Source organism: Mus caroli, unplaced genomic scaffold (assembly GCF_978045245.1).
Source record: "Mus caroli unplaced genomic scaffold, Mus_caroli_1 scaffold_15, whole genome shotgun sequence".
Lineage (NCBI taxonomy): Eukaryota > Metazoa > Chordata > Mammalia > Rodentia > Muridae > Mus > Mus caroli.
The window spans coordinates 97,107,167-97,134,246 of NW_028227270.1; the positions used below are offsets into that span (position 1 = coordinate 97,107,167).

The window sequence follows — 27,080 nt, forward strand, 5'->3', positions numbered from 1 at the left end:
AAGCAATGCAAGGAAAAGGCCCAGCTTGTAAGAGGTGAGGTTGAGAGAAAGAGATGAAGCCCCTAGCACTTGGAGAGTCTTTCACTGTTTCGAGACAGGGTCTTGTCTGTACCCCTGGCTTCAAACTTGCAGCAGTCCTCCTGCTTCAGCCCCTACTCAGCGCTTGGTTGCATTCTTGGCAACAGGTATAGAAACCAGCTGAGCTGCCCTTTAGCCAAGAACCATCAGCCCTTTCTAAGTATGGCAAAACTTGAGAACTAACAGAAATAGTAAGATCAACAAAGGACTTTTAAAGAAAATATAATTAGTAATTCTCAGCTCTTAGAAAGGTCATTCGTGTGTGGAGTGGTGGTGGCTTTCCTCTTAATCCCAGTGCTCAAGAGGCAGAGGCAGGATCTCTATGAGTTTGAGCCCAGCCTGGTCTACAGAGCTAGTTTTAGGATACACAAAGAAACCCTGTCCCAAAAAAAAAAACCAAACCAAACCAAACTACTCCTCCCACAAAAGTTACACAATGAAGTGTACTAGACAGAGTTTCCCCCTAACATTTGAACTTTATACCAGGCTTTGAAATATTGGAAAACACAATCCTAATAAGAAAAGTAATTTCATTCTGATCCATGTTAGGCACGGTGACTTTTATGTTTTAATGTGTCTCCAGAATTAGGCTAAGCTAAACGACTTATTATAGACGGGTCACTGTAGAAGTTGGCCCTGGTTCTTCCTTCCAGCCCCGTGCTCCCAGAAGGAAGACTTGGGCTCAGAATAGACTTACTAATACATTGGTCACATAGCTAGGCTCTTCTCTGACTGGATCATCACTTTTTACAACCCATTTACTCTAATCTGCATTCTGCCATGTGACTGCTTACCTATGCTCAAGTACCATCTTGCCACACCTTCTAGGGTGAATCTCCCATGCCTGGTGCTATCCCAGAATTCTTTTGGCCTCTGGGATGTTCCACCTTCTATGCTACCCTTTCCCCATAGGATTTTATAATTGACAGGTGTTGCATCCATACAATACACAAGATATTCTCTTTATAGGTCACCAAGTTTGCAAATGAGTTTCATTTCATAGATATTATCTATCCTTTATCTGTACATGAAATTATGTATAATATTTATATATGAACCCTTTTCATATATTAAAGCTAGTATATGGGTATAAGATGTTACAATTTTGACACAGTTTACATGTATTTCTTACCTATCATAATAGGTTTAAGGATAGGGGAACCTGAGCTAAGTTATTTCTTGTTTGTTTGTTTGCTTGCTTGCTTGCTTGCTTGCTTGTTTTTACCCATGAATGTTTTCTAAAACTAAATCCAGAGGCACGAGAAGGAAACAAATCTTCAGGTCTCCTACACACATGTATTTTAAACTTCTTTCCAAGTTGTTATTATTTGAATAAAATTCTATCCCAAGCATAGTTTTTGTTGTTTTGTCCTGTGTAGTTAAGACAGGGTCTTGTATAGTCAAACTTGCTGTAAGTTCAGGCTGGCTTGAGTTTGGGATCCTTCTGTGCTGGGATCATGGGTAAATACCATATGCTTGGTGCTGGCTTCCCTGTAGATCCTTTTCATTGCTGAGATTGTATGCAAAGTCTACACAGCTCTGAAGAACTGGACACATGTGTTTTGTTAGGGACTTTCCGTATAAATCGGCCTTGTGGAGTTTTGCTTAGTCTGAAAGGTGAGTTGCTCTCCAGGCCAGTCCACTGCTCCCATGCGACCTGTGAGCTTCCCACAGTCTGGCCACCTCCAGCATGCTATGCTGGTCTTCCAGGAAAGCTGGTGTGTGTGTGTGTGTGTGTGTGAATCTCATCACTCAACATGTATCTATCTTCCTTTTCTCCCAACATTAAATAGTAACAAATGGGTATTTTTATTAAAAACAAGGTAACTGTCAAAACTGAAACGTTGTTTGTCTTTCCAGGCCCATGGGAACCACTTTATTTCTTTAAAGAATGTAGAATTTGAGGAAGCTTTAGCTGATTATTGTTATGCCAAAGTATGCAACATTCTTTCAATTCTATTTGTCTCTTAGTTTATATGTGGATCAGTTTTTTAAGGCAGGCATGGTGGCACCTGCCTAAAATCCCAACATTTAAGGGTCTGAGGCAGGAAGATTGGGAATTTGAGGCTAGCCTAGGCTACATAGTAAGAGCTTGTCTCCAAAATTCTTACCTATTCTTTCCTCCCCAAAACAAAACAAAAATGAAATTTAAAACAGTATCATTATAGTTTTAACACAGCTGCAGCCCATCATCTGTATTGGAAGCAATGGCAGAATAAGAAAATCACTGGGCTAGCGCCTTCTCCGGTTCCAATTCTGGCCCAGGTCCTCTGACAGCTCGGATTAGTGTTTATTATCCCTCCCATGACTTTATGATGACCTCAAGTGTATCTGTATGTTGGATGCCCAGGGTGCTTCCCAGCCTCAGCATGGGTGTATGTTCTGAGGGAGACAGCTGTGGGTGCTGGAGGATGGTCGACACTGGGTGGCATGCCAGTGGTGGAGGATGGCCCATGCTAGGTGACAGGTGTGGGTGGTGGTGGAAGACTCACTGGATGATAGATGTGAATTGTTGCTTGACACCGACACTTAGAACATGTTCTCAAGTGTGACCTCGCTTTGGGGTTTATATTTTAAAGGACGCTAGCTGGATCTAAGATGTTTACTGAGAAATGCCAGCAGATAGTTTTAAGTTGAGGAACACTGTCCTAAAATTTTGATGACACACTGAGAAACAAAGAGTTAAGCTACCTAAAGCATTGGAGTGACAGACAGAGGTTGCATTCAGTGTGCCTGCACCAATGTTGCTGTGACAACCGACAATTACAGTCATGAATAATCTCTTTCAGCGCTTTGTGACTGATTTTTACAGCTTTATCTGCATTTTGACAGTCTTGAGTATGGCTTGGAGTTAAATGATCATTCCCTGTTCTTTTCAGCTGTAAGAATAGATTCTTAACTGGTTAGAGGTGTAGGATAAAAGAGCCGTTTTATCACTTGTGAATAAACTGAATCACTTGTGAAAGTTCTAAACATTTAGAAATTTGCCGTGCATCTCGCGAGTCAACCTAGCAGCAGCTACAGCAGAGCCATTGTGAACCTGGAACCTGTTTTAACCACCCTATCCCTGGTACTTTAGGGTTTGAGAAAAAAGTTTCCCTGCTCACCTAAGTCTTGCCTCTCTCTATCTGATTGCCAGATGACTCCTAAGTCCAAGAGGAAGAGCATCCACAGCCGAATGCTGCGGCCTGTCTCCAGGGCCTTCGGTGAGTGTGGTGCCAATGCCAGCCCCTTCCTTACAACTGGGGAGTGGGGAACACCCCAGCCGGGAGTTCACACTTGCCCTAGGGATCCACTCTGTAACCTAAGAAAGATTTGGGGACTTGGTGAGGAGCAGTTGACTTGGAAATTACTTTCAGAGGCCAGGTATGGTTGCTCATTCCTATAATCTTTGCACTTGGGGGACAGAGGCAGGAGGATAGACCTGAGTTGGAGGTCAGCCTGAGTACACTGTGAGTTCCAAGCTTGCCTGGCTACAAAGACCCTGTGTCTGAAAACAGAACAAAGTAAAAGCTGATGTGTATAGATTTCTCAGGACTTGATTATTGCTGGCGATGGAACTGGGCTTCTCTGTTCTTTCCTCCGTGTCCTTCTCCCTCCTTTCTTTCTTCCCTTCCTCCATCCCTCCATCCTTTGTTTCCTTTTTCTTTCTTCTTTCTTTCCTTCCTTTTTTTGTTCTGTTTTTTAGAAGGTCTGAGTATGCACCCCAGGTGGTCTGAACTCAGCAGTCCTCCTGTCTTAGCATCCCCAGGGCTGGGAATGAAGTTGTCCTCTGCCAAGCCTGGCCCTTGGGCATTTTCTAACATACTCTTTGCATTACCCTTTGCTTTGGAATCCGTTTTATTTCAGAAATGGAGTTTGATCTTGATAAAGCCCTGGAAGAGGTGCCGATTCACATCGAAGACCCACCTTTCCCATCAGTCCGGCAAGAGAAGCGAAGCTCGGGGTTAATCTCTGAGCTGCCCTCGGAGGAAGGCAGGAGACTGGAACACTTCACCAAGTTAAGACCCAAGCGGAACAAGAAGCAGCAACCTACGCAAGCAGCGGTATGTGTCCACAGGCTCCTCAGGCCCATGTCCTTTCCTCTACCTCTTAAAGGTTCCATAACCTTAAATAGTGCCACCATCTGAGGATCAAATAAAGTGTTCAAATATGTGAGCCTACACAGGGTATTTCTCCTTGAAACCATCACAGACAGGTGATCTCCAAGTCTTAGCTTATGCAGAAGCAGCCAGCAAAGAGACCCTGTCTCAGAGAAGGTAGAGGCAATAACTGACACCTAAGATTGTCCTCTAAATGCCACGTGTGTGCTAGTACTCGCACACATGAGTGTGCATGGATACTAAACAGTCCTCTGCTCTCTGGACTGGCCTGTATGTATCTTCGCTGCTGGCAGATTCCATTTGAACCCATTTCCAGAACCTCTGCTGAACTCTACATTTTTGGACCTGAAACATTCTAGAATACTGCAGACTAAAAATTTTCTAAACTAAGATCCTGTCTTCCCTGTTATCCTGCCTTTCTTTGTTTATCCCCAGGTTCCCACCAGCTAATGTGTTAAAAACCTGGTTGTAGTTGGGCATACTGGCACATCTTTTTAATCCCAGCACTTGGGAAGCAGAGGCAGGTGGATTTCTGTGAGTTCAAGGCCAGCCTGGTCTACATTACAGAGACCCTGTGTCAAACAAAGCAAAACAAGCAAAACCTGACTTCAGCTATCACTACCCACCCCTACCATCCCTGTAATCGTCCCTAACGCCCATCCTGGCTTCAGGCTTCTCTCCATCCTTTTCTTCCTGCTTTTCCTGTAGCTGATGATACTGGCAGGTCTTTCAGATCTCCATGGAAACAAAGCTTCTTCCAGGAAGTCCTCCTTGCCTCTTCCCCTCTGGTCCCACAGAGATGACAGCTACAAGGAAAAGTAGTTCTCATGGACTTGTGCTTGGTGCACAGCTTGTGAAGCCACTATAGGAGGGTTGTGGTTTTGGTTTTTACCCTGAGATAGCTCTATATCACATATTCTCAACTTTCCCCTCTATACCTATGAATTCCTGGGAGGCATGGCTTCTGACTCATAGGAAAATGCCCACTGCTGTGGGTTGAGAATACACAGTGAGTACTTCCCAAAGTACTTTCTCTGGGCACATTTGGTCACAGTGTCTCTAACAGACCGACATGCCTTCTGTCTGGCTCCTTCTGACTTATGAAGACAGTTCCAAGTGTTTCTGTTCAGTCACCCTGGTGAGGGAGACAAGATGGTTGTCTGAACCGCCTTTACCTCACAGGAACCACTTACCTTCTAGCCATTCACAAATTAACCTTGTAAGAGAGTCCATATTCATTAGAGGTGCATAGCATCAGGGACCTACCTGAGAAGGCTGGAAAGCTCCCGGAGGTGAGCGTGCATGATCCTGCCTATGCAGGGTGATCCCTGCTCTTTCTCCAACAGTCCTGCTGCTCTTTGCATCTGATACCGATTGTGGTTGACACAAGAGACTTGAATCACGTCACAACGTTTCCTTTTGCTAGAAAATGAATGTTATCAGCATGTGCTTTGGGACTTGAACTCCACTGACCTGATTCTATTCATCATAGTCTGGATCTGAGCTTCCCTCTAACCACTGCCTTTTAAAGTTCCTCCTGGGTTGTCTCTAGCCATGCTGGCTGTCTCTCAACCTGTCTTCTCTGTTATTTATTTCTAAAACGACAGGGCTGAGTTAGAGGGGCTGGGAGCTGCAACCAAGGCCTGTAAGCAGCTGCTCCTGAGGGGAGCTATACTTTATACTTTCCATCTCTGGAGCCTCTGTTCTCTCCATATTACCAGGGACCTCTGGAGATAGCTAGAAATTCTGTCTCAAAGCAGGAAAAACTGGTGCAGCAGCTAAATGAAGTCACTCCTAGATATCCCCCTGCCTCCCCAGTACTAAGATTATAGTTGTCTTTTTCCTTTGTAGCATTTTGCAGACATGAACTTTTCACAGCCTGTTTGGTCCAGTCATACAAATCACCCACCAGTCCCTGCTTACAGTGCCTTCTGTAAACCTGTTTCTTGGGTGGACGTGGTGAAATCCCAACACTGATGAGCAGGAGGGCTGCTGCAAGTTCAAAGCCGGCCTAGCCTGATCTACATAATGAGATCCAGGCCAGCCAGGGCTACTAACAGACTGTCCTGAGACCTATCCCCCTCTACAGCTATACCACGTTAAACATGCCTGATGTCATCGAAGCCTGTGCCCCACAGTTACCAACCTCACGCTCAGCTTGTCTGTAAACTGGGTTTTGTCCTCACTAGGCTATGGCTCTACACCTGGCCTCTGTTCCTGTAAATCACATGATCACTATTGTAATGAATCGTGGCCATGTTGTAGGTTGTTGAATCCGGCAAAACTGAAGGCACATTGACTTGACTGTGGAGTGAAGTCATGTTTCTCTTGCAGGTCTGTACCATCAGCATCTTGCCCCAGGATGGAGAACAGAATGGCCTCATGGGCAGAGTGGATGAAGGGGTAGATGAGTTTTTCACCAAGAAGGTGACTAAAATGGATTGCAAGTAAGTTTCCAGTCATGTATTAAAAACAGTTTTTCATTCCCATTCAAGCAGCGAATGGTTATAATGTGTCTAGGCATCACAGTCTCATTCAAGAGATTGGCTGTTTGGTTGAACTTTATAAAACGAGTTCTCCAACAAAGTATTATTGTTGTTGCTTGGGAACTTGTTAGAAATTCTAATTTCAAGCTCTTCCCACAAGCCTGCTGAAAGAAGAACTGTGAGACCTGTCCCATAGCAGTGCCCACCCATCACATCCAAGCCACACATCTGTTGGGCCAGGGGCTTTCCTCATTCATCTGGAAGGTTCCGTCTCAGGGCAGTGAGCATCACACACTGGCATTGCATCCTTTGATTTCTTGTTCATAGTTTGATCTGTTGGCAGGCTGGGCAGTAAAATGGCAGGAGAAATGGTGCTGGACCCTCCAACTTATACTGTTGTGTTGGTATTGACAGCTCTAGATCACCTAGTACACAGACAAGCCTCTGGGCATGCCTGTGGGACATTATCTAGATGAGGTCCGTTGAGATGGACAGATGCAGCCCGATTACTGGCAACCATATTGCATCCAGTCCGAGACTCAATGGAGAGGAGAAAGCCATCTGAGCATGCTCCCTCCCTCCTGTAGATGTGCACCTCACACTGTACCTATGACTGTCTCTCCATCACGGACTGTACCTTTGAACTGTGAGCCCAAGCAAACCATTGCTTCCTTAACTAGCTTTTGTCTCTAGGTCTTTGATCAGGACAACAGGAAAAGTAAAAGGATGTGTCCTCTGAAGACTTTCCTCTATTTTCTTGTTACTAGGATGCTGTTTCCTTAGAAGATAGGCCAATGATACTTTAACTGGAGGTGGGCATGGTGGCACTTGCTTCCAGTCCTACACTTAGGAGATTGGGGCAGGAGGATTATTATAAATTTGAAGTCAGCCTGGAAAACATAGTAAATTCCAGGCCAGCCTGAGCTATATAATCCTGCCTCAACCACACCTTAAAAAAAAATTGTTCACCTTAAAACCCTTCTGTCTTTATACATGATTTTTCTGAAGTTAGTCAAATCTGTAACTAAAAGCTGATCCATCCCAGAACACACTCTGAGCTTGGATTATGTGTGTGAAGAATGCTGCTTCACCTTGGGGATGAAGTTCAGAGTATACTAAACCTTGCCGACAGCCCAGGGCTGGCAGGCGGGATTGCTGGGGAAGGGCTTGCCTGGGCTGCGGATTGATGAGTCTTATCTGTGCTCTGCAGGACAGCAGAGTGGAAATAAGTTAACTCTCATAGCCATGGCACTAGAGCTTAGAGACGCTCATAAGCTTTAGCACCTAATTATTGGGCGTCTCTTACACCAGTCTTGCAGCTTAACATAGCATAACTTGGCAGAAAGACCCACCAATATGTCATTTATTCTTGGATAGTTTTTTGGGTTTTTTTTGTTTTAAATAATGCTTCATTCTCACAAATTAAATCATGCCAATTGCTGGCTTCATGCCTCTTCTTTTTTCTTTTCTTCCTTTCTTTTTCCCCCTCTATACAAATCTGCAGTATAATCCTTCAAGAGTTTGCTTGGGTTTTGGTTGTTTTAGAATTCAAGGATTAGAGGACTACATTTTCAACTTAAAAGAGCTAAGAAACACCAACACAAACAGTGCAAGATGAGAATTCCCTCTTGATGCATCGCTGCCGCTTCAGAGTTCTGCTCACAATTGATACCCAGGCCTTTTTTTTCCCCCTATTGCTTCAGAGTCTTTTATTATTCTATATTTTGTTGGTTGCTTTTATTATTATTATTATTGTTATTGTTTGCCTTGCTATTTTATTTTATTTTTTGAGACAGTTTTACACTGCATCCCATGCTAGTCTGGAATTCACTAAGCAGCCCAGGAAAAATGTATACTCTCAGTCACCCTCCTGCCTCAGGTTCCCACATGCTGGGGTTCCAGGGGTACACTGCCACATTCAGGAACGTCAGAATTTTAGTACAGGCTACCATAGTTCTTGGCCTACAGTCACTGCTGATAGACACATCAAGATGGCTGTCGTGACACTGTGTGATTACAGATGCCATTGCTGAGCTATTCGACTGTATTACTGGGAAATGGGTGAGCTGTGGATGTGGACCAAGTGTTCTGTCCCATCTGCCCCACCATGACTTCCTCTCCTGACCAGCAATTTTGTTCTCTGCTTGTCTTTGAATGATATCTGGGTGATATGTAACATCTGTTTTCTTCAAAGATGCTAGTCTGGAATTCTGGTCATGTTTCTGTGAGCAAGGACCCCATGGCTCACCTTTCATCAACTCTCAAGGGGACCCACAAAAAGTTGTGTTTTTTTTAATTACATTCTGTTATAAAAATAAGTTGTCAGACATTAGGTAAAACATCATAAATTAGTGTAAAGAAAGCTTGAAGTCTGTGTTACTTGTTCATAATTTTAAATGTCAAGTAAATTACAAGGCTTGAACTAAAAAAAAAAAAAAAAAAAAAAAAAAAAAAAAAAAACACCCTTATTTCTTTCTCCACTTCTTGCTCCCTACAAGCAACTTGTTTATTCCGTTAACTGTTTACTTGGCTCCCACTTTTCCCTAAGAATACTTCTCATCCCTAGTTTTCAGTTTTCAGTAGTAATTCTGTCAACATCTGACTACAGAGGATGATAGTGCATCCTCTCTGACCCTGCTCAATTCCCCCTCTCTTCCTCTCCTTCTCCTCTCTACCTTCCTCCCTCTCTCCCTCCCCTTCTCTCCCCTCTCTGACTTTCTTCATTTAATTGTATGATAATTTTATTAGCTAATTATTCAGTGGTTGCTTCAGTGTGCTTCATTCTAGCCCTGTATTTACTACCCTTGTTGTGTGTGGTATGCCGTGGTCACATGTTCTCTGGTATAGATGCTGTCTCCTCTGAAATTTATCCTTTTCTGTTTACTTAGTTTCCCCCACAGTGCTCTCCTTTATTCCCTTCCTTAAATCTCCTGTGAGAGCACACATCTTTCAGTCCACTCTCGTCTGGTCTTTGTGGACACATCTCACACCTGTGCCCCTCAGGTTCCATCGCTCTGACTTGGGGGCAGGGGAGGAGGCATCCCCTTCATCCTCTGTAAGTGAATTCCCCTCACCACCTCCCTGTGTCTTGTCTGTTTCTCAGAGTCTCACCCTTGTTTTGGCGGAGTACCTCCAGTGGTTACTTCCTAAGAAAGCGGTGTTAACAATGTGTTTCTATAACGTTAAGATCTCCCATTTTAGCTGATCGTATTCCTGGGTATTGAATCGGGTAAAGCATTTTGTTTTAGAATGCTGAAAACACTGTTCCTTAATTTTCTATCTTCTAGAATTTCCCCCAAAGAACCCAGTGTCATCTTCAGTCCTGATCCTTTGTTTGTGACATGATTTTGTTTCATTTTGTTTTGTTTCCTCTTCTCTGGAAACATTTGGTATGTTTGTATTCTTCTCTGGAAACATTTGGTATGTTTGTATTCTTCTCTGGAAACATTTGGTATGTTTGTATTCTCCTCTGGAAACATTTGGTATGTTTGTATTCTCCTCTGGAAACATTTGGTATGTTTGTATTCTCCTCTGGAAACATTTGGTCTGTTTGTATTCTTCTCTGGAAACATTTGGTATGTTTGTATTCTTCTCTGGAAACATTTGGTATGTTTGTATTCTCCTCTGGAAACATTTGGTCTGTTTGTATTCTCCTCTGGAAACATTTGGTCTGTTTGTATTCTCCTCTGGAAACATTTGGTCTGTTTGTATTCTTCTCTGGAAACATTTGGTCTGGTCTGTTTGTATTCTTCTCTGGAAACATTTGGTCTGTTTGTATTCTTCTCTGGGAACATTTGGTCTGTTTGTATTCTTCTCTGGAAACATTTGGTCTGTTTGTATTCTTCTCTGGAAACATTTGGTCTGTTTGTATTCTTCTCTGGAAACATTTGGTCTGTTTGTATTCTTCTCTGGAAACATTTGGTCTGTTTGTATTCTTCTCTGGAAACATTTGGTCTGTTTGTATTCTTCTCTGGAAACATTTGGTCTGTTTGTATTCTTCTCTGGAAACATTTGGTCTGTTTGTATTCTTCTCTGGAAACATTTGGTCTGTTTGTATTCTTCTCTGGAAACATTTGGTCTGTTTGTATTCTTCTCTGGAAACATTTGGTATGTTTGTATTCTTGGACACCAAAGTTTTATGGTGCTGTATTCCGGGGGGGGGGGTGCAGTTTTGCTATTCCAGATTGTTGGCACATATCACGTAAAGTGTCTGACTCTCAAATCATGCCCATTGGTTCTTTGGGTCTTGAATTGTTTCTTTTGTAAATCTCTTCTGTTTCCTCAGTATACTTTTATCCAATCCATTGTTTCCTCTGTTAATCTATTCACTCTCTCCTCCTCTCTCCCAGTTTCTTATTCACATGTGCTGTGCTGTTTAACCTTAAATGTCCCACTTCTGTCACATTTTGCTTATATTTCTGTTTTGTGGCTTGGCTGTGTCACATACCCTCAGTTGCACTGTTTCTCTGGTTCATGAGTTTGGGATAGGCTGGGCATTGTTGACCTAGTGGCTTGAAAAGTGGAAATAACACTCAGTGAATCTTGGTTTTCAGCCAGTCCTGTTCATGCCACTGCAAGCTTCCCACTCACTTCCACTTCCGGAAGTACCCTGCTCTGCTGTCTACAGCCCCAGAGGCCACTTCAGGAAGTCATCTGCTCTGCCCTCTGCAGCCCTGAGGCCACTTCCGGAAGTACCCTGCTCTGCTCTCTGCAGCCCCTGAGGCTCTAGCTGCTCCTGGACCCCTAGTTTTTATTTCAGGCGCTCAGATCCATGAAGCTATTTTGTGCTCGTTGGGCTTCCAAGTAATGTTCCTATTCTCACCAGGGTGGTGTGGGTTTTTTATTGTTCTTCCTTTGCATTTACCCTTTTTTACAGTATTGATGGAGTTTCTGAGGAGCTATGGGGAGGCCCTGTCTCCAGCTTTGAGCGGCTGGTCCCTTGTGGCATTCATTCTGTTTGGTTTTTGTTTGGTTGGTTTTTGTTTGTTTGTTTGTTTGTTTTGGTTTTTCCCCACTTCCCAAGTTTTAATGTATCCCAAAATTTAAGCTTATTCTGTCTAGTTTTGTTTTTAGATACAGCGTCTCCTGTAGCCCAACTAACCTTGAATTTCATATAGTTAAGGCTGATCTTGAACTCCTGACCCTCCTACTCCATCTCATAAATACTAGAGTCACAGGTAGTGCTCTACCAGCTCCCTGGCCTTGAGTCTTTATTGTTGTTGTTGTTGTTGTTGTTGTCGCTTCTTTCAGCAGTGTATTCCATTAAATCAACAATCCAAATATTTGCCAGGATTAAGCACTAAGTGTTGGATTTCACCAATTACCTAATAATTACTGATGGTCAAGGAAGCCCTTTTCAGTGTGCCTCGAATTAAATAAAGCAGTTGCCCAATTATGTCCCAAGATACCCCAAGATAGTTCACCCTTAAGTGTTCAATTGTTACAAAGCACAAGTCTGTCTTCAATCCTGCCTGACTCCTTTCGATTCGCTCATAGTCTGTGCGTTTTGTTTCCTCTTTGGAAGCTGTGTGAGGAAGATTCTCAGTTTTTATGTTTCTAAGCCCAGGCTTAACCTTTTAAATGCTACAGAATGTGGCTGTTTATTGGTAAGTTTCTCATGGAACTTGTATTCATAGCCAAGCCAACAGTTTCTATGTCTTGGTTGTGGTTGCAGGAGGTCATCCTCGCGCTCCTCAGATGCCCACGAACTCGGGGAAGGAGATGAGAAGAAAAAACGGGACTCTCGGAGGAGTGGCTTCCTCAACCTGATTAAATCCAGGTCCAGATCTGAGCGGCCACCCACAGTCCTGATGACGGAAGAGCTCTCCTCCCCAAAAGGGGCAATGCGGAGCCCACCAGTGGATACCACCAGGAAGGAGATAAAGGCAGCGGAGCACAATGGTGCTCCAGACCGCACAGAAGAGATTAAGACACCGGAACCCCTGGAGGAGGGTCCAGCAGAGGAAGCTGGCAGGGCTGAGCGCAATGACAGCAGGGGCAGCCCGCAGGGTGGCCGGCGCTATGTGCAAGTGATGGGCAGTGGGCTGCTAGCCGAGATGAAGGCCAAGCAGGAGCGGAGGGCAGCATGTGCGCAGAAGGTGAGGAAGGGGTTTGTACGTTTGCTTCGTTGGGGAAAGAGATACAGAAAAATAGCTTGTTGGTTAGATGGAAATGTAAATTCTGGGTGCCCGAGAGATGACTCTGTGGTTATGGGCACTTGTTACTCTTATAGAGGACCCTGGTTCCGTTTTTAGCATCCATATGGTGGTTCAGAACCATCAGTAACGTCAGTTCCAGGGGACCAGACGCCCTCTTCTTAAGGGCCCCAGATACACAGGAGGTGCATATACATACACATGCAAGTAAAACACTCATAAAATAAATCTTACAAAGAAAATGTTTAAAAATGTAACACCTAAAGATTTATTCCCAAAGAATTCAGAGTCCGGATTCCGAACTCCTGGCTTGTCTTCCCTGCCCCAGGCCCGGCTTTGTTTAATATGTTAGTTGTTTTGGGACAGGGTCTCACACAGTAGCACAGGCTCACCTCAAACTCACTTTGTGGTTCAGGTTGGTGTCAGATTTTCTGTGTAGCACTGGGTGGCCCCAAACCCCTGGTGGTCCCCCCTGACTCAGCCCCTGTGCCTTCTTTGAGGTTATTGCCTAGCTCAGAGCTATACACTCTTGAGAACCAAGGGGCTTTAAAGGTATGCCCCACCTTTGGCTACCCTGTGCTTTTGGTAGAAGCCTGCAAGTACTGGTCCCCAGATAGGGCTGGCCCTGGCGAATCTGAGCAGAGATGCTGAAGGTGGCTAGAGATGGCAGAACCAACAGACAAAAGGACCAGGTGGCAGGCAGAGCCGGTAAAGGCCTACTGCGTCCCCATGTCGTTCAGAGCTTAAGCTCTTTCCAGGCTTCAAAGTCCTTTCCCATATTCTCCATTTAAATTTCAAAAGAAAAAAGTCAGGGTCTCCTGTTAGAACGGATTGATTACTGAGTCCACTGCTGCTGCTGTGGAGGAAGCAACACCAGTAGAAGTTGCTAAGTCCCAAGGATGAGCATATAGCGTTGTGGTCAAATGCTGGCCCGGCATGTGTGAGGACCTGAGTTCTCTCTCCAGCACACCAAAGGAAATTTTTGAAAAAGGAAAATAAAAATGTTGAGTTTCCTCAAAATTCAGCTTAAAGATGGTTCACCTCCCTCCCTTGAAGCGTTGTGGTACTGGAGATGAAGCCCCGCCCACAGGACCTGCACAAGTTCATCCGTCAACCTCCACCCAGCTGCGTTACTGTTTTGAGTCTCTTTTTTGGAATTTTGTCTTTTTTTCTTCTATAGCTTCTTAAAGGGATGTAGCCTTGTAGTGATTATTAAGATAGAGTGCCCAGGTTGTAGGCACCGTCCTGAGCTCTAGGAAAGGTTCCCCAGAGAAAGGGAAATTGTGCATGTGTTGTGCTCAGGGCATTGGAAGGAAACGGTTCTCCCGAGTAGGCCTTGGCTTGGAGGAAGTAAAAGGTGGCCTACACAGCAGACAGGGCTCTCGTGTTATCTCTTCACATCTGCTGTTTATTAAACTCTGCATCCCATAAGCTTTGCAGCTGTTCACCATAGTTCTACCCAGCAATTTCCCAGCTACAGCTACCTCCCTTACTCCGCCCCTCAGACCCTTCCTATAGCCCAAAGTTGGGAGAGCCTGCATAACTGTCTTCTACTGGTGCCTATTGACCTTCACTATGCAGGGTGCTGAAAAATACTTCAACCCCACCATGAGCCAGATGCCTAAATATTTTATAAATGTATAGCAGCAAATGCTGTATTTTCCTAATGAAGTATTTATCACTGTGTCCTGGGATGAACAGCTAATTGGTGAAAAGTCAGGAAGTCTAGAGTGGTTTCCCATGTATTTGGGACTGATGCGTGAATTGGCTCAGAGTAACAGAATCCTTCTGGTTTTGTAGTTACATTTGTGGTCCAGGTTTATGTCAATGTTCTCATAGTGCCACCTAGTGTTCCTTTTAAACAGTATTTGTTTAAAAAGTCATGGTTATTCAATCAGAAAAATCAAAGCCTTTCAAAATTCAGTGTTAGAATGCTTCCTGAAAGCATTGAGTTATTTATTTAAAAATGTTCTGAGTTATTTATAAAGGTAATAACATGAGCATCAATGGTTGAGATACAGTTGGCTCTGCCATTTTAAAAGGGGAGATGGGAAACCCCACATAGATAGGACTTCATGGCTTGTCACACTCTGCCCTCCAAACACCTGCACAGAGGACTGGTATGGGGTCCTCTTTTCTCAGGGTCACTTTTTCATAGTGATGCTTTTTGTCACAGTGGTACTGTGATCTGCTCAGAACCAGGGGCTGAGAAACCACTGCACCCCTCTGCTACCTCCTAGCAATGAACAGCATGAAAACCAATGTGTCATGGGGAATTAATCTCCTACACTATGGATACTATATTGAATGTAGGAGTGAGTGGCAGCCTCTTGCTTTTTAAGGAATGGTCATCAGCCTGCAGGTCAGAGGACCTACGTACCACTTTACCTGCTCACCTCATTTCTGTATTTTAATTTTTTTTTTTTAATTGAGACAGAATCTCACACTGTAGCTCAGGCTGACTCCCACCTCACTGTGTAGCCCAGGTTGGCCTTGAACTTGGCCGCAAGGTTCCTGTTTTAGCCTTTCCACTGGTGAAACTCTAGGCAGGAACCAGCACACCACATTTTGGGTTGCTGCATGAGAGATTGCGCAGGTCATCCTTACCTATAGAATTCTTGGATTTTATGCAGACGCTGGGCTTTTGGTTCCACCTCTTGTATTTCAGGCCCTTGCTCTAACATGGCCTTCTGCACTATGAGGGAGAAAGCTGCATTTTCTTGTCCAGTTTCAGCTCCTAGCCTAAGCCCCTCCTAGGCCATCACAAACTCCTCTCCCCAGCAGGCCCTAAAAATCCCACTGGGAGCTGAGGGTGTAGCTAGGTGTTGTGTAAGGGCCTGAGTTTCATCCTAGCAGCAGAGCCCTGTCGTCTGCGTTTTTCTCCTGATGGCAAGGCTATGTCCTACGGATCTGTATCAGTGGCAAGGGTGACCTAGCATACTGGAAGGCCCTTAAGCCTGCGTAGTACACCAAGGATGGACAAGCTTTGATTGCTTTTAAATCTTATGTATTTCGTGTGTGTATGTTTGTATGTGGTATGTATGTGCCACAGTGCATGTGGAGAAGTTAGAGGCAAACTTGCAGGAGTCAGTCTTCCCACCACCTTAACATGGGTCTTTAGCTCGGCAGAAAATGCCTTTACCTGCTGAGCTGTCTCTCTGACATCTCTGTTGCTTTTGAAACTAGAGTTCCTAGAAGCTTATGACTAAAACTCCAGCATTTGAGAAGCTAAGATAGAAGGATCATGAGTTGGAGGCCAGCCTGGACTACATATAGTGAATTCTAGAGTAGCCTAGGCTACAAAGTGGGATCCAATCTCAAAATAATACAAAAGCAAGCACAAACATACAGAAAAAGTAGATTTCTTAGACTGCAAACCTGGAATCCTTTACCTTTCTAGAGTGTGACCCCTCATGTGGATCTTGTGGGTGCTGCAAGCCTTCGTGGTCTTCAATGATAGTTCCTTCCGTAGTGACTGAGTGCAGGAGCCATTATCTGTCATTATTCATTATCTGCTATATTGTTTCTTTTCCTTTATATTTCAAATGTACTCTTGGGGGGGGGGGTATTTTGAATTTTTAGAAGCTCGGCAATGATGTCATCTCCCAGGATCCTTCCAGCCCAGTCTCGAGCAACACAGAGCGTTTAGAAGGAGGGGCGACAGGTAAGTGGAAGTACTGATGCACCCTGAGGAAAACCACTCACCTTCTGATTTGGGGACTCGCCTGTAATTGGAAGAATACAAATGGAAAAGCGTTCTCCCCCCTAACCTAAAACACCGGTCCCTTCCCATCCCAGCTCCTCCCAACTCCTCCCGAGGTGTTACTCCTGTCTCTGTAGCCATCATTTTAGTGAACTTTTTTTTTCCTGATTTCTCAGATGTAGGAAATTCAGGTTAACTAACACACACACACACACATCCCTACCTTTTCTTTTTGACAAATTCCTAAATTGTGGGCATTCTGGTAAAGGAACTAGGTATGATGTTTTGAACAGTAAGCTATGAAGTATCGAAGGAGGGCGTTTTTTCTTTGATTGATTGATTGATTGATTGCTGGGAGGAGTACTCTTCTCCTGTAACTCAGGTGTGAATAGAATCCCCCAGGCTGTTTCCTGAGGTTTTAGGTGTAGTAGAGAAGCTACATTGGAAGGAAACTAGGGGTCATTTGTAAGTCCTCTTAGAATGCTGCATGTTAACTGCAGACAGCAACTGTAGTATCAATAGGGACAGATGGGATGACATTTCAGGAACTGCTTTTTTCGTTAAGCCTGCGATCAGGGCATAGCCCTCAGCACAGCCTTCTTCCTTCAACTTGTAGCCAGATCCGTAATGGGTTGATCACTGCCCAGAACCAAGGCATTTCCTGTTGGTGTGCCTGTCCCGCCTGTCAGCTCTCAGAAAGACCCAAAAGGCTTCAAACTTCTGAAGAAATTATTTTTACTTGCAAATGTCATTTTAAAAAATGACATCTTACTGCAAGCATCTCTCAGCTCTTGTCCTCTAGAAGGAAAGAATTCAGTGGAGAGACACCAACTACTGCAGCCGTTTATTTAGCAAAGCAAGCACTTCACAGAGAAATTGAAGTGGGTGGTCCCAGAGTGTCAGTAAGCCCAGCAGACTCCACAAACAGGAAGGAAGACTTAGGCCATTTGTAAGAGTCCTTTCCCCCAGCTCTGGTCTCTGGACCAGCGAGACCCTTTTCAGATGTGCTATCAAGTCATCACGTTTCCGTGAAGAAAATCAGCCTTTCACTAGCATTTGACTCTAAAATGCTATGGATGCTTTTGTTCTGAAGATCTATGGTGAGAGATGGTAACCATGGTCTATCCAGAGCTGTATTCAAAGGATTGGTTTCTGTGACTTTTGATGTTTAAAATGTGCTTTGGCCCACTTCTCATTTTAGTGCCTAAACTGCAACCAGGTCTTCCAGAGGCCCGCTTTGGTTTGGGAACACCAGAAAAGAATGCCAAAGCTGAACCCAGAGTGGATGGGGGCTGCAGGTCCCGGAGCTCCTCCAGCATGCCCACCAGCCCAAAGCCCCTCCTTCAGTCCCCTAAGCCCAGCCCTTCAGCCCGGCCTTCTATCCCTCAGAAGCCAAGAACTGCCTCCCGACCTGGTAAGGACATCAGTAGTCTGGGAGTCAGACTGGATGTGGCCTGGCTGTAACCAAGGGTGGGCCACAAGAGTAGGTGAAATAGGATAGACTCCTTGGATGGGGGAAATGGGTGGAGAATAGGAAGCTAGAACTGGGAAACATGAAACCTAAAGGACCTGGGACCTGGTGAGGACTAACAGATTCATCACCAAGGCCCGCCATATATGAGGGGTAGGACCCAAAACTCTCCTGATGTGAGGAAAACCACCCTGGGTGTGCTGGGTCAGCAGAGGTTCACTTCTGAAATCATCTCCCCCACCCCCACCCCACCCCTCCACCCCCGGGTATTCAGACAATGCAGAGGCCAATTAAAGACAAAGGCTGCCAGTGAGATCAGCCAGTGAGTAGCTGTACAGCAGATCTGCTGACATATCAGAGTTTAGGACAGATTTTGGCAAACTGTGGGCCTGTTTTGAAAATAAGATTTCCTCCAATGGTGCAAATGTTCTGCAGATGCATTGCTGATGTGAATGTGTGCTAGGTACAGCTAAGGCTGTCCAAAAGACATTCTATGCAAGAGACTCCTCCGGCCAGTTACAAAGGTGTTTGCTGATGTAGAAAGTCTTACAGAAATGTTAAGTACTAGGAAGGGGTTGAGTTCTGCCTCATTCTCTTATGCAAAAAAAGTTCTATATCAGGCCTTCTTTAAAAATATTGTAAAAAAATTCAAACCATCAAAAGTTGAATCAGTAATGTGCTGACATATGATGAGCTACACATCTGCTCTCCTCCTCTTCTCTATAATTTCCCCAGAAAAGTTAGGAAACAGGTAGAGATGTAGCCAGGCCTTTGCTATCTTCATCAAATTGTCATTATCTTCATCTGCATCCTCCAATTGAGAAGCTGAGGCAGGAGAATTGCTGAGTTTGAAGTTAGCCTGGGCTGCATAGTAAGTCCTAGGCCAGCCTGGTCTGTAGGATGAGGCGAGTCACAAACAGACTAAGTTCCTGAAAAGCAGGAACTTGCCAACAGAAGGCTTGGTGGTTTTAGGGGCTACATGTGTTTCTTGTTGAAGTAAGGGAACAACCCATAGCATCTAACCTAATTCCTGGAGAATCTCAGTTCCTAGTTGCCGATGCCAAAAGTAAAGCTAGCTATTATTCTTACTGTTGTAAACTTTCCTTTCAGCTGTGCCAGTTATCTGGTAGCTCATGGCACACCAGGAGCTGTGCTCAGGAATTCATAGGTGCTTTAAAGGGCTTGAGAAGTCAGTGGTGTTTCAAGTCTGTCTCCTTCTGATGATTCCGAGGGATTATAGGGTCACTGGGTCTTGTCATAACTTTACTTCTGAGACGAGAAGTGAGAATGTGAGGCCGAAGAGAGTCTGCCTGTAGGCTGTCTTCCACACACGTGTAGGTGGACACACTGGCTTGAGAATCCCTCGTGCTAATGGAGCAGGGAAAGAGCATAGATAGTCCCTAAGTCCTTTCAGATAAGATCTAAAATTCCAATCTTGGCTGTTTTTACACCTCCTTAGCCCAGGAGATCATTCAGTCTCCTTGAAGGTCCAGGAACCAAAGTCCCTTGATGGGTCCAAAAGTCCATGATTTCAGATTACTCCTTAAGCACTGGATTTCATGTCTGCAGAAACATACAGATGTGTCTGTATGTACATGTGTGTTGTGACTTACTAGTTCTGAAAATTGGTAAGGGCATTGTGTCACATACAGTGCATGTTTTAAGACAATCAACAACACTGTGTCTGAGGCAGAAGGAACCTATGGTTCACTTAGAGTCTCCTTGTCAGATGTTAGCTCATTGAATATTTGCAGCATAGATTCAGATCTGTATGTATTTCAGCTTTTTCTCATTGTCACTGCTTTTTCTTTACTGTTCGTGAATGCTAATTACTTCGCTTAGCAGAAATACAGAAGTTTTCTTTTTTTTTTATGAGTCATGTGTATGTTAGGATTTACCTGGCCTATATGGTGAAGTGATGCCAGCTTTCAAATAAGAATGGAGAATTCTAATCCTGGCTGTCTGCATGCCCTTTTAGCCCAGGAGATCATTTAGTCTTCTTGTTAGGGCCAGAAACCAAAGTCCTTGATGGGTCCAAAAGTCCATGATTTCAAATTACTCTTAAAGTACTGGATTCCATGTCTGCAGAAACATGTACATATGTGTATGTATGTACATGTGTGTTAGAATACAAGTTGTAGAACAGTTTGTTTTGTGTCTTTGTACTCCTGTAGAAGACACCCCAGACTCTCCATCTGGTCCTAGTTCCCCTAAAGTTGCCCTCCTTCCACCCATCCTCAAAAAAGTCTCCTCGGACAAGGAGCGTGATGGCCAGAACAGCTCACAGTCCAGTCCTAGGAGCTTCTCCCAGGAAGGTAAGAACATTTTTTTTTCCTTTGGATTTATTCTCCCCAAAGAGTGTCATTTCAAAAGGAAATACTTAGTCCCAGACTTAAGCGGTATCTTGGAGTTCAAGTCAGCATCCCTTGGATTTAAATATGGGGACCAGTGAGGGCACATGAGTTGTCATTATGTCTGACATTAGGGCTTCATGAAGAATGAACAGAATAGCCAAGCCACCTAGCCAGAGACCTACCTTCTCTACAGGAGTAATGGCTAGAAAGTTCTCATCTGGCTCGCAGCATGCTAAGACTCATGACTAAGTTTCTAGGTCCCATTATTTCCAAGGGAAGCACCCCCTAGCTAGGAAGTATGTCACCATCGTCACAGTTGAAGGGCACCTGAAGTGCATTAACTTTGCCATGGCTCAGAAGTATGCCATCTGCCTTGTGGGACAGTGAGGCTCACTGGACTCTCTGGGTCAAAAGTGAATGTTCTACCTCTCAGAAGTGTGGCCCCTTTGCAGACAGACACTCCCAGAGTATCACTGTACCAGTGTGCTCCCTCTAGTTCACTGAGGTGGAAATGGCATTTTCCTATAATTTGCTTGCTGGCCCCTATACCCCCCAAAATAGACTGAGATCACTGTAATATGTATGATGTTTCATTTCTCCTACTTATTTTATTTCTTTAGTTTTTATTTTATGTATTTTTGTTGTTTGTTTTTTGAGGCAGAGGTCTCATCATGTAGTGGCTGGCCTGAAAATTACTCTGTAACTCAGACTGGCTGCAGTCAAATTCATAGTGAGTCTCTTGTCTTAGCCTCTCAAGTGCTAGGATTACAGGAGTGAGTCACCTTGCCTGGCCTTTCTTTAGTATTTCCAATGCACAGTAGGCATTTGGGTAAAGTATCTTACAATGCTATCTCTAAAGCAGATATGCACTATAAAAAAAGCAGTTAATCCCCATGTCCAGATCCTTGCTGTGGTTTGGGCTGCATTGTTAACTTTATATTTATTTTGGTACTTTACGATTCTGTCATCTTGCTGGCTCTAGTAGCTCGTTTTCTTTTCTTGGTAATAGTCTTAGGCAGAGTTAATGGAAGGCACAGTTGCCTATTATTCTTGTGACTTAGGAAATCTAATAAGAAAGTAAATAACATTGTTTGCTCTTCTGTCTCCATTCTGCAAATTATTTGATAGGTAGAAATCTCTCTCCTACTGTTTAGAGACAAATGAAGGTAGGGATTGGACAGAAGCTGATAAACTACTTTTGTCAAAGAAGCTAAAGAGGGAGCTGGTATTGATTCTCATTTCACAACGAGGGCATAGATGCTGTACTTGCTATCACAGCCAGAGCTGTAGAAGGGGTATACAGAGAAGAGCCTTACTAACATTCAAAGCAACCTCAGCCCTTAAAAGTCTCTCACAGTTAGGTCTTCCACTCAGTGCCTCCCCATTGGCACTCTTCTTGTCTTTCCATTCTGCAGTTTCTGTCTTCACTCCTTAGCTTTTAAGAAAGCTTTGAAAATGCCTGAGAGGATTTTAGTGGGGAGAAATGGGGGAAGGGGTCATGATGTGTGGGAACATTCATCTTATTAAAGACCATTGAAGTGCCAATGAATTCACACAAAATTGGGTGGGGGGGCCAGAGAGTTGAGTTTCATAAATTTCTGAGTAGAATATTTTTTGGAAAATAATCCCTGCTTGGGAGCATCCAGTCTATAACCCGAGAGTCTCCTGCTGCTGAGTTGGCTGAGAGCAGATAAGACTGCAGCTTGACACAAAATGCTGCTTACTTGAAGCGATTGGGCTTCCCGCGGGTGTTGGTGGTTTGGGGGAGTTTTGTTTTTAACTCAATTGCATGGTTCCCAAGTGTCAAAAAGTTGGATATACCTGATAGGTAATCAAAGCTATCAGGAATAAGAATGTGTCTTGGAGCCTCTGGTGATAATGGAAGTAACATAGGACACCACTAGCAAGCTCAGAGCTGCTGTGGAAAAGCGAGGAAATCCAAACAAGGGAGCCAGCCCTTCAAGAGCTCCAGTATTAGGATAGGTGTTTGAATCAGACCCTCCTTCCTAGCAATGGCAAGTGCTAGTGATGCTTCATCCACTGGTCCACTGGGGGTTGATTAGACTGCAGAGCCCTCCCTGAGGTTTATTTCCTGTCTGCATCCGGAAGGAACTACTGACAGTCTTGGTGCTCTGTCCTGACGTCAGGCTGAAAATACACAAAGTCTGCACACAGTGTTCAGACGTCGGAGGGGTAAGACGTTGGCTTCAGCCAATGAACTAGCTGGTCATTGGTGGGGTAGAAGACATGGCAGCCACTCATGAGCCCTGCCTTTCTCTCTAGAAGCCGTTCTCTTGCCTCTGCCTGTTGTGTGTTATTTATGCTGGTTACTTCCTTTCCTTGTTCTGCTTCCCTCTGGATTAGCGTGCCCAACTAATTTCTGAAACAGGTAAATGACTGTAATTCTTCCAAATTATTCCATAGTAAATGTGATTTTTTTTAATCCACCTTGGAATCAAAATGGTAATATGGGAGCATTTTTGTTGCTACCTTTCTGGGGCAGGATCAGAACTCACCTCATTGTGCACATTTCCATAATGTTGGCTGATGAATTCTGTAGACAACAGTGGATCTGCCCAGGACCAACACTCAATTCTTTGAGTCCTAACTCGGGTGGATGAGCTGATATTTAAGGTTTAATATTTATCATTTTAACATGGATGTCAACACATTGATGTATTTGCTACCATAAAGGGTAAACCGGATCCCTTTTCCTCAGTAGTGCAAAGAGGAGATTATTTCAAAAGGCATTCAGATCATGACAGTGGGAAGCCTTCCAGTAGAGGGAAAAGATCTTCAAAACTCTACTTCGCCATTGCAGAAGAGGAAGCGAATGCACCTGGGTACAGGAAGTCACAGCCAACAAATGGTTAGAGCCTTCGGTTTTCATCCCTCGCTGGCCTGAAGCTGATGAACTGGCGCTAACAAACGAGCTTTAATTGAGTAGCTGCTGGTGGGGGCTGGGTCAGGTCCTTTAGAGGACTGGACCCTCACTCTACTCGGCAACAGGATGGTCCCTCCTCGGGGAGGCAAATATGAAATCAAAATCTAAAACTAGATCATGGGGAGCTTCAAGTTACCTTAGGGATTTGTCTATTCACATTTTAGTGAGCATGAATGTTAATTTTTATATTTGGGGTCATATATCTTCTTTCCTTTTTTTTTTCATTAAGTTTTCATTGGAGTTAAGCTAGAAATTTATAGAACAATTGAGTACATCTCCCTATAGAACATTGGTCTAAGGGATTACCACATACTATTAGGAAAGATCAACAAAAAGGCCCCAGTCCAATGCAGACCTTGGATCACACACATGATTTTTCTTACCTGTTAGCTTTTCCTCCTTAAAAGGCAACCAATTCATTTTAGCTTTTCCACCTTAAGACACAGTTCATTGGAAATGCCAGCACTCCCCTTTTCTGCTCTCTCTTCCATTAAGCCCTATGGTAAACTTTTCTTTTTTACTGCGCTGAGAAACACAAAGGGGACACAACTGGTGTTACCCTCTAGAGGGTAATTTTACAGCCAGTACTGCCACTGACTTAGGGAAAAACATTCCAATGACCACAGTGCAAAAAGTCATGTAAATGACAATGTAGCAAACTGAGGAAGAAGAATATAACTAACATACTTTGCTATGTGAGATCTCCTTAAAGGGTATCTGCCCTTCGAGTGAAGCTCTTTTCTTCCTATAACACTTTATCAGAGGTTACCATGTGAGAGCCTTTAGATGCCTGTGGTCGGACATGAGGCCCAGCATTCCAATGTAATGAACACCATTTTCTCTAAGCATTCTGAAATCAAGTTGGTGAGCATGACTTAGGATAGAGAAAGCTTATGTTTAGAGAGTATGCCTGGGGGCAGATGCAAGACTCACAAATTCCCTACTGACTCACCATCAGCAAGAACATCCAGAGCCTGGCTTACAAACCATTGCTATGAGAAGACCCTGTGGCCCTTTCCTGGCTCCGGTATTATAGCTGAATAACAGGGTAGAATTAAGAGAGAGCCTACAGCACAAAGCAAGAAGAATAAGTCATGGAAAGGTAGAGCATTCATTCTCGCTGAGCCAAGAAGCACCTGTTCTGTAGAAAGTCAGTTTAATGGGTCCCTTACTTGTAATGAACATGGTGGTTGGGTGTTGTGCTAAGGATAGAATGTAGGACTTTGCACCTGCATAATGGGCTCTATATGGCTCAGCTACATTCCATACCTAGACTTTACTTTCCACTGTGATTCCCTGTGTAGTAGATGTATTTGTATCACAGAACTGGGGTAATACTTTGCTTTATACAAAATGTAGTCTGATGTTAGCAAAAAAAAAAAAAAAAAATCTCTTAATCTCAATCATAAGAAAGTAACATCAGTGGATAGCTACATTTGTAAAGAATGAAGGCGTTATTTTTTGAGACTTCATAAGACAAAAATCTCTAGTCTTTTATGAAGTACAGTTGAGGTCACATGAATGTTTCTAGATTCTGGAAATCTACATGTTAGATCCACTTACATCTCTTATTAACAAGGCACCCTTAGTACAAAAACAAGAACCACTGAAAGCACTCACATGGCACACAGGAAACCACCCCTGGGACCACATCTATCGGCCAATAAAACAGAGAAAGAAAGGAGATAGTTACAGAGATGAACCCACTCCTAGGAAAGCTGTGAGAAGAAGCCCTGCGCCCATGTCTGACTTTCCCATGACCTCAGTAGTTTCTTTACCATTCTCCTTGTTATGGGTTGGGTCAAATTTTGGTAGGATTAAATGGGACCATCTTGTATTAACTTTTCTGCCTTGAAATAGGGAACCCCCAAAATTTCACAGGTACTTCAATTAAAGTGATTTGTGTCTATTGTGTTGTTTTGTTAGTGCCTATTCTCCACCTTTGAGAATGCCATAGTCTCTGCTTTTTCAGTCATTCTTGGTTAGTCTGTTTTTAATGCATTTAGCAGAGCAACTGACAGAATCATGGGTTGGACTCTCAAGTCTTTTAAGAGCAATCCCGTTGGCACTAAACGTGCTTTCCCCAAGCCCTGTGTTCATGAAACAAAGGGAAGCTATTGTTCTCCAAGCATGCTGCATATTTAGTCACAGTTGATGTGGTTTAATCGTGGGGCTATTTTGATACTGATCTCATGTCCTTTCCTCTCTGGTGATAAGATGTGATATTTTTGTTAGCAATTATCCTATTTTCTTGAAGAAAATAGCCCCGCTATTGTTTGGCTATGTTTGTGTCACAACCCAATTCTGGGAGTCCCTTTCTATATTCTTTGCCGCTTCCATAATCCAGCCTGCAGCCACAGACTCTTGCCTGGTCTCACAGTCTGTGAGCTAGTGCTTGGCTCGACTTTCTTTCCCTGGACCCAGATCCAGGTTCTACTTCCCATGCCCCCTGTAAGAGTTCTTCAAGAGCAAATAACTATAGTGGTGCAGACCTACAGAGAGCTATAGTGGTGTAAACCTACGATCCCAGTACTTGGGAGGTAGAGGCAAGAGGGTCTAGAGTTCAAGGTCATTTTTAGCTACACAGAGAGTTAAGAATAACATAAAACTCCATCTCAAAACAATTAACACATTTTCAGGAAAAAGTCAGCAGTTGTTTGGGATTTTTTCCAAATATTGCTAGAAAGACTTTTAAAAGCAGGGCCGGGATTGGAGAGATGGCTCAGCAGTTAAGAGCACAAACTGTTCTTCCAGAGGTCCTGAGTTCAATTCCCAGCAACCACATGGTGGCTCACAATCACAACCATCCGTAATGGGATCTGATGCCCTCTTCTGGTCTGAAGAGAGCAACGGTGTACTCATATACCTAAGATAAATAAATAAATAAATCTTTAAAAAATAAAATAAAATAAAAAAGCAGGGCCACCTACAGAGTATTATTTTAAAGAAATGCCCTGTTTTATCCTAGAAGATATTATCTCCCTGGAGTTTATGATGGAGAAATCATTTCCAAGCTTGCATGTGAATCTCTAACTCCAAGTCTGTATGCATATTTTAGAAGCTTAAATTTTGCATATATACATATGCAAAGTTGAGTCAGCTTCAAGAAGACCTTATGCTTGAGGTTCCCCACATTTATTTCCACCTCAGACAAGATTTGAATATGCTAGGCAGTATTTCCACTTAATAAGTTACCATTTGGTCCATATTCTTGAGTATCTTTTACCCATCAATAGTACATGGGATGATAATATATACAAGTATAGCTAGACTCACACATCAGGACACCCTAGCATTCTTTACTTTACTGCATTTGGCATCATAATGGCATGCAATGAAATAGATGTTTTCCCTAAGGGCTGGAAATTGACTCAACAAAGAACATACCTTCTGCAAAGTTGTTTGTGCCAGGGATCGGGATTGACTAGGTTAGAAGACCAGTAGAGTGCTGAGCTTAGTTCTTCAATTTCTGCATTTGGTTCTTCCTGCCTGCATCTAATATGAAGGACATGCCAGATGCTACTAGGGTCCTTTTCCCATGCAATCACAATTTAATCAATGAAGGTGGGTGTATTTAGGATGAACCCCCCCACACATTGGTCCTAAGTATCAAACCCAAGGCCTCACGCAGGCTCTACTATCGTGCTCCACCTCTGTTCTAGGATGTGTTTGCAGTGTCCCTATCTAGTTAAGTGAATAGCCTTCTTAAAACTCTTATTTTTCCTCTTAGTCTCCATGTGGTTTTTACTGTTATGGCTAAGTATGACTCTGTGTTAGCAACCAGAA

General features: G+C 43.6%; 1 protein-coding gene across 10 annotated transcripts in view; it reads left to right on the plus strand.

Annotated features, from left to right (window-relative positions):
- Carmil1 (capping protein regulator and myosin 1 linker 1) overlaps window positions 1-27,080 on the plus strand; it is a 270,478-nt gene that overhangs the window by 240,150 nt on the left and 3,248 nt on the right. For 2 of the 10 annotated variants that reach the window (XM_085831210.1, XM_021180627.3), the window contains 8 exons: window positions 3,218-3,284; window positions 3,928-4,124; window positions 6,516-6,628; window positions 12,342-12,765; window positions 16,405-16,486; window positions 17,727-17,939; window positions 20,171-20,311; window positions 23,070-23,219. In XM_085831210.1, the coding sequence (XP_085687336.1) occupies window positions 3,218-3,284; window positions 3,928-4,124; window positions 6,516-6,628; window positions 12,342-12,765; window positions 16,405-16,486; window positions 17,727-17,939; window positions 20,171-20,311; window positions 23,070-23,219 (1,387 nt within the window). Of the gene's footprint in view, window positions 1-3,217; window positions 3,285-3,927; window positions 4,125-6,515; window positions 6,629-12,341; window positions 12,766-16,404; window positions 16,487-17,726; window positions 17,940-20,170; window positions 20,312-22,714; window positions 22,740-23,069; window positions 23,220-27,080 lie in introns of those variants that run through there. The other 8 variants (XM_085831212.1, XM_085831213.1, XM_085831215.1 and 5 more) reach the window with 5 other exon arrangements.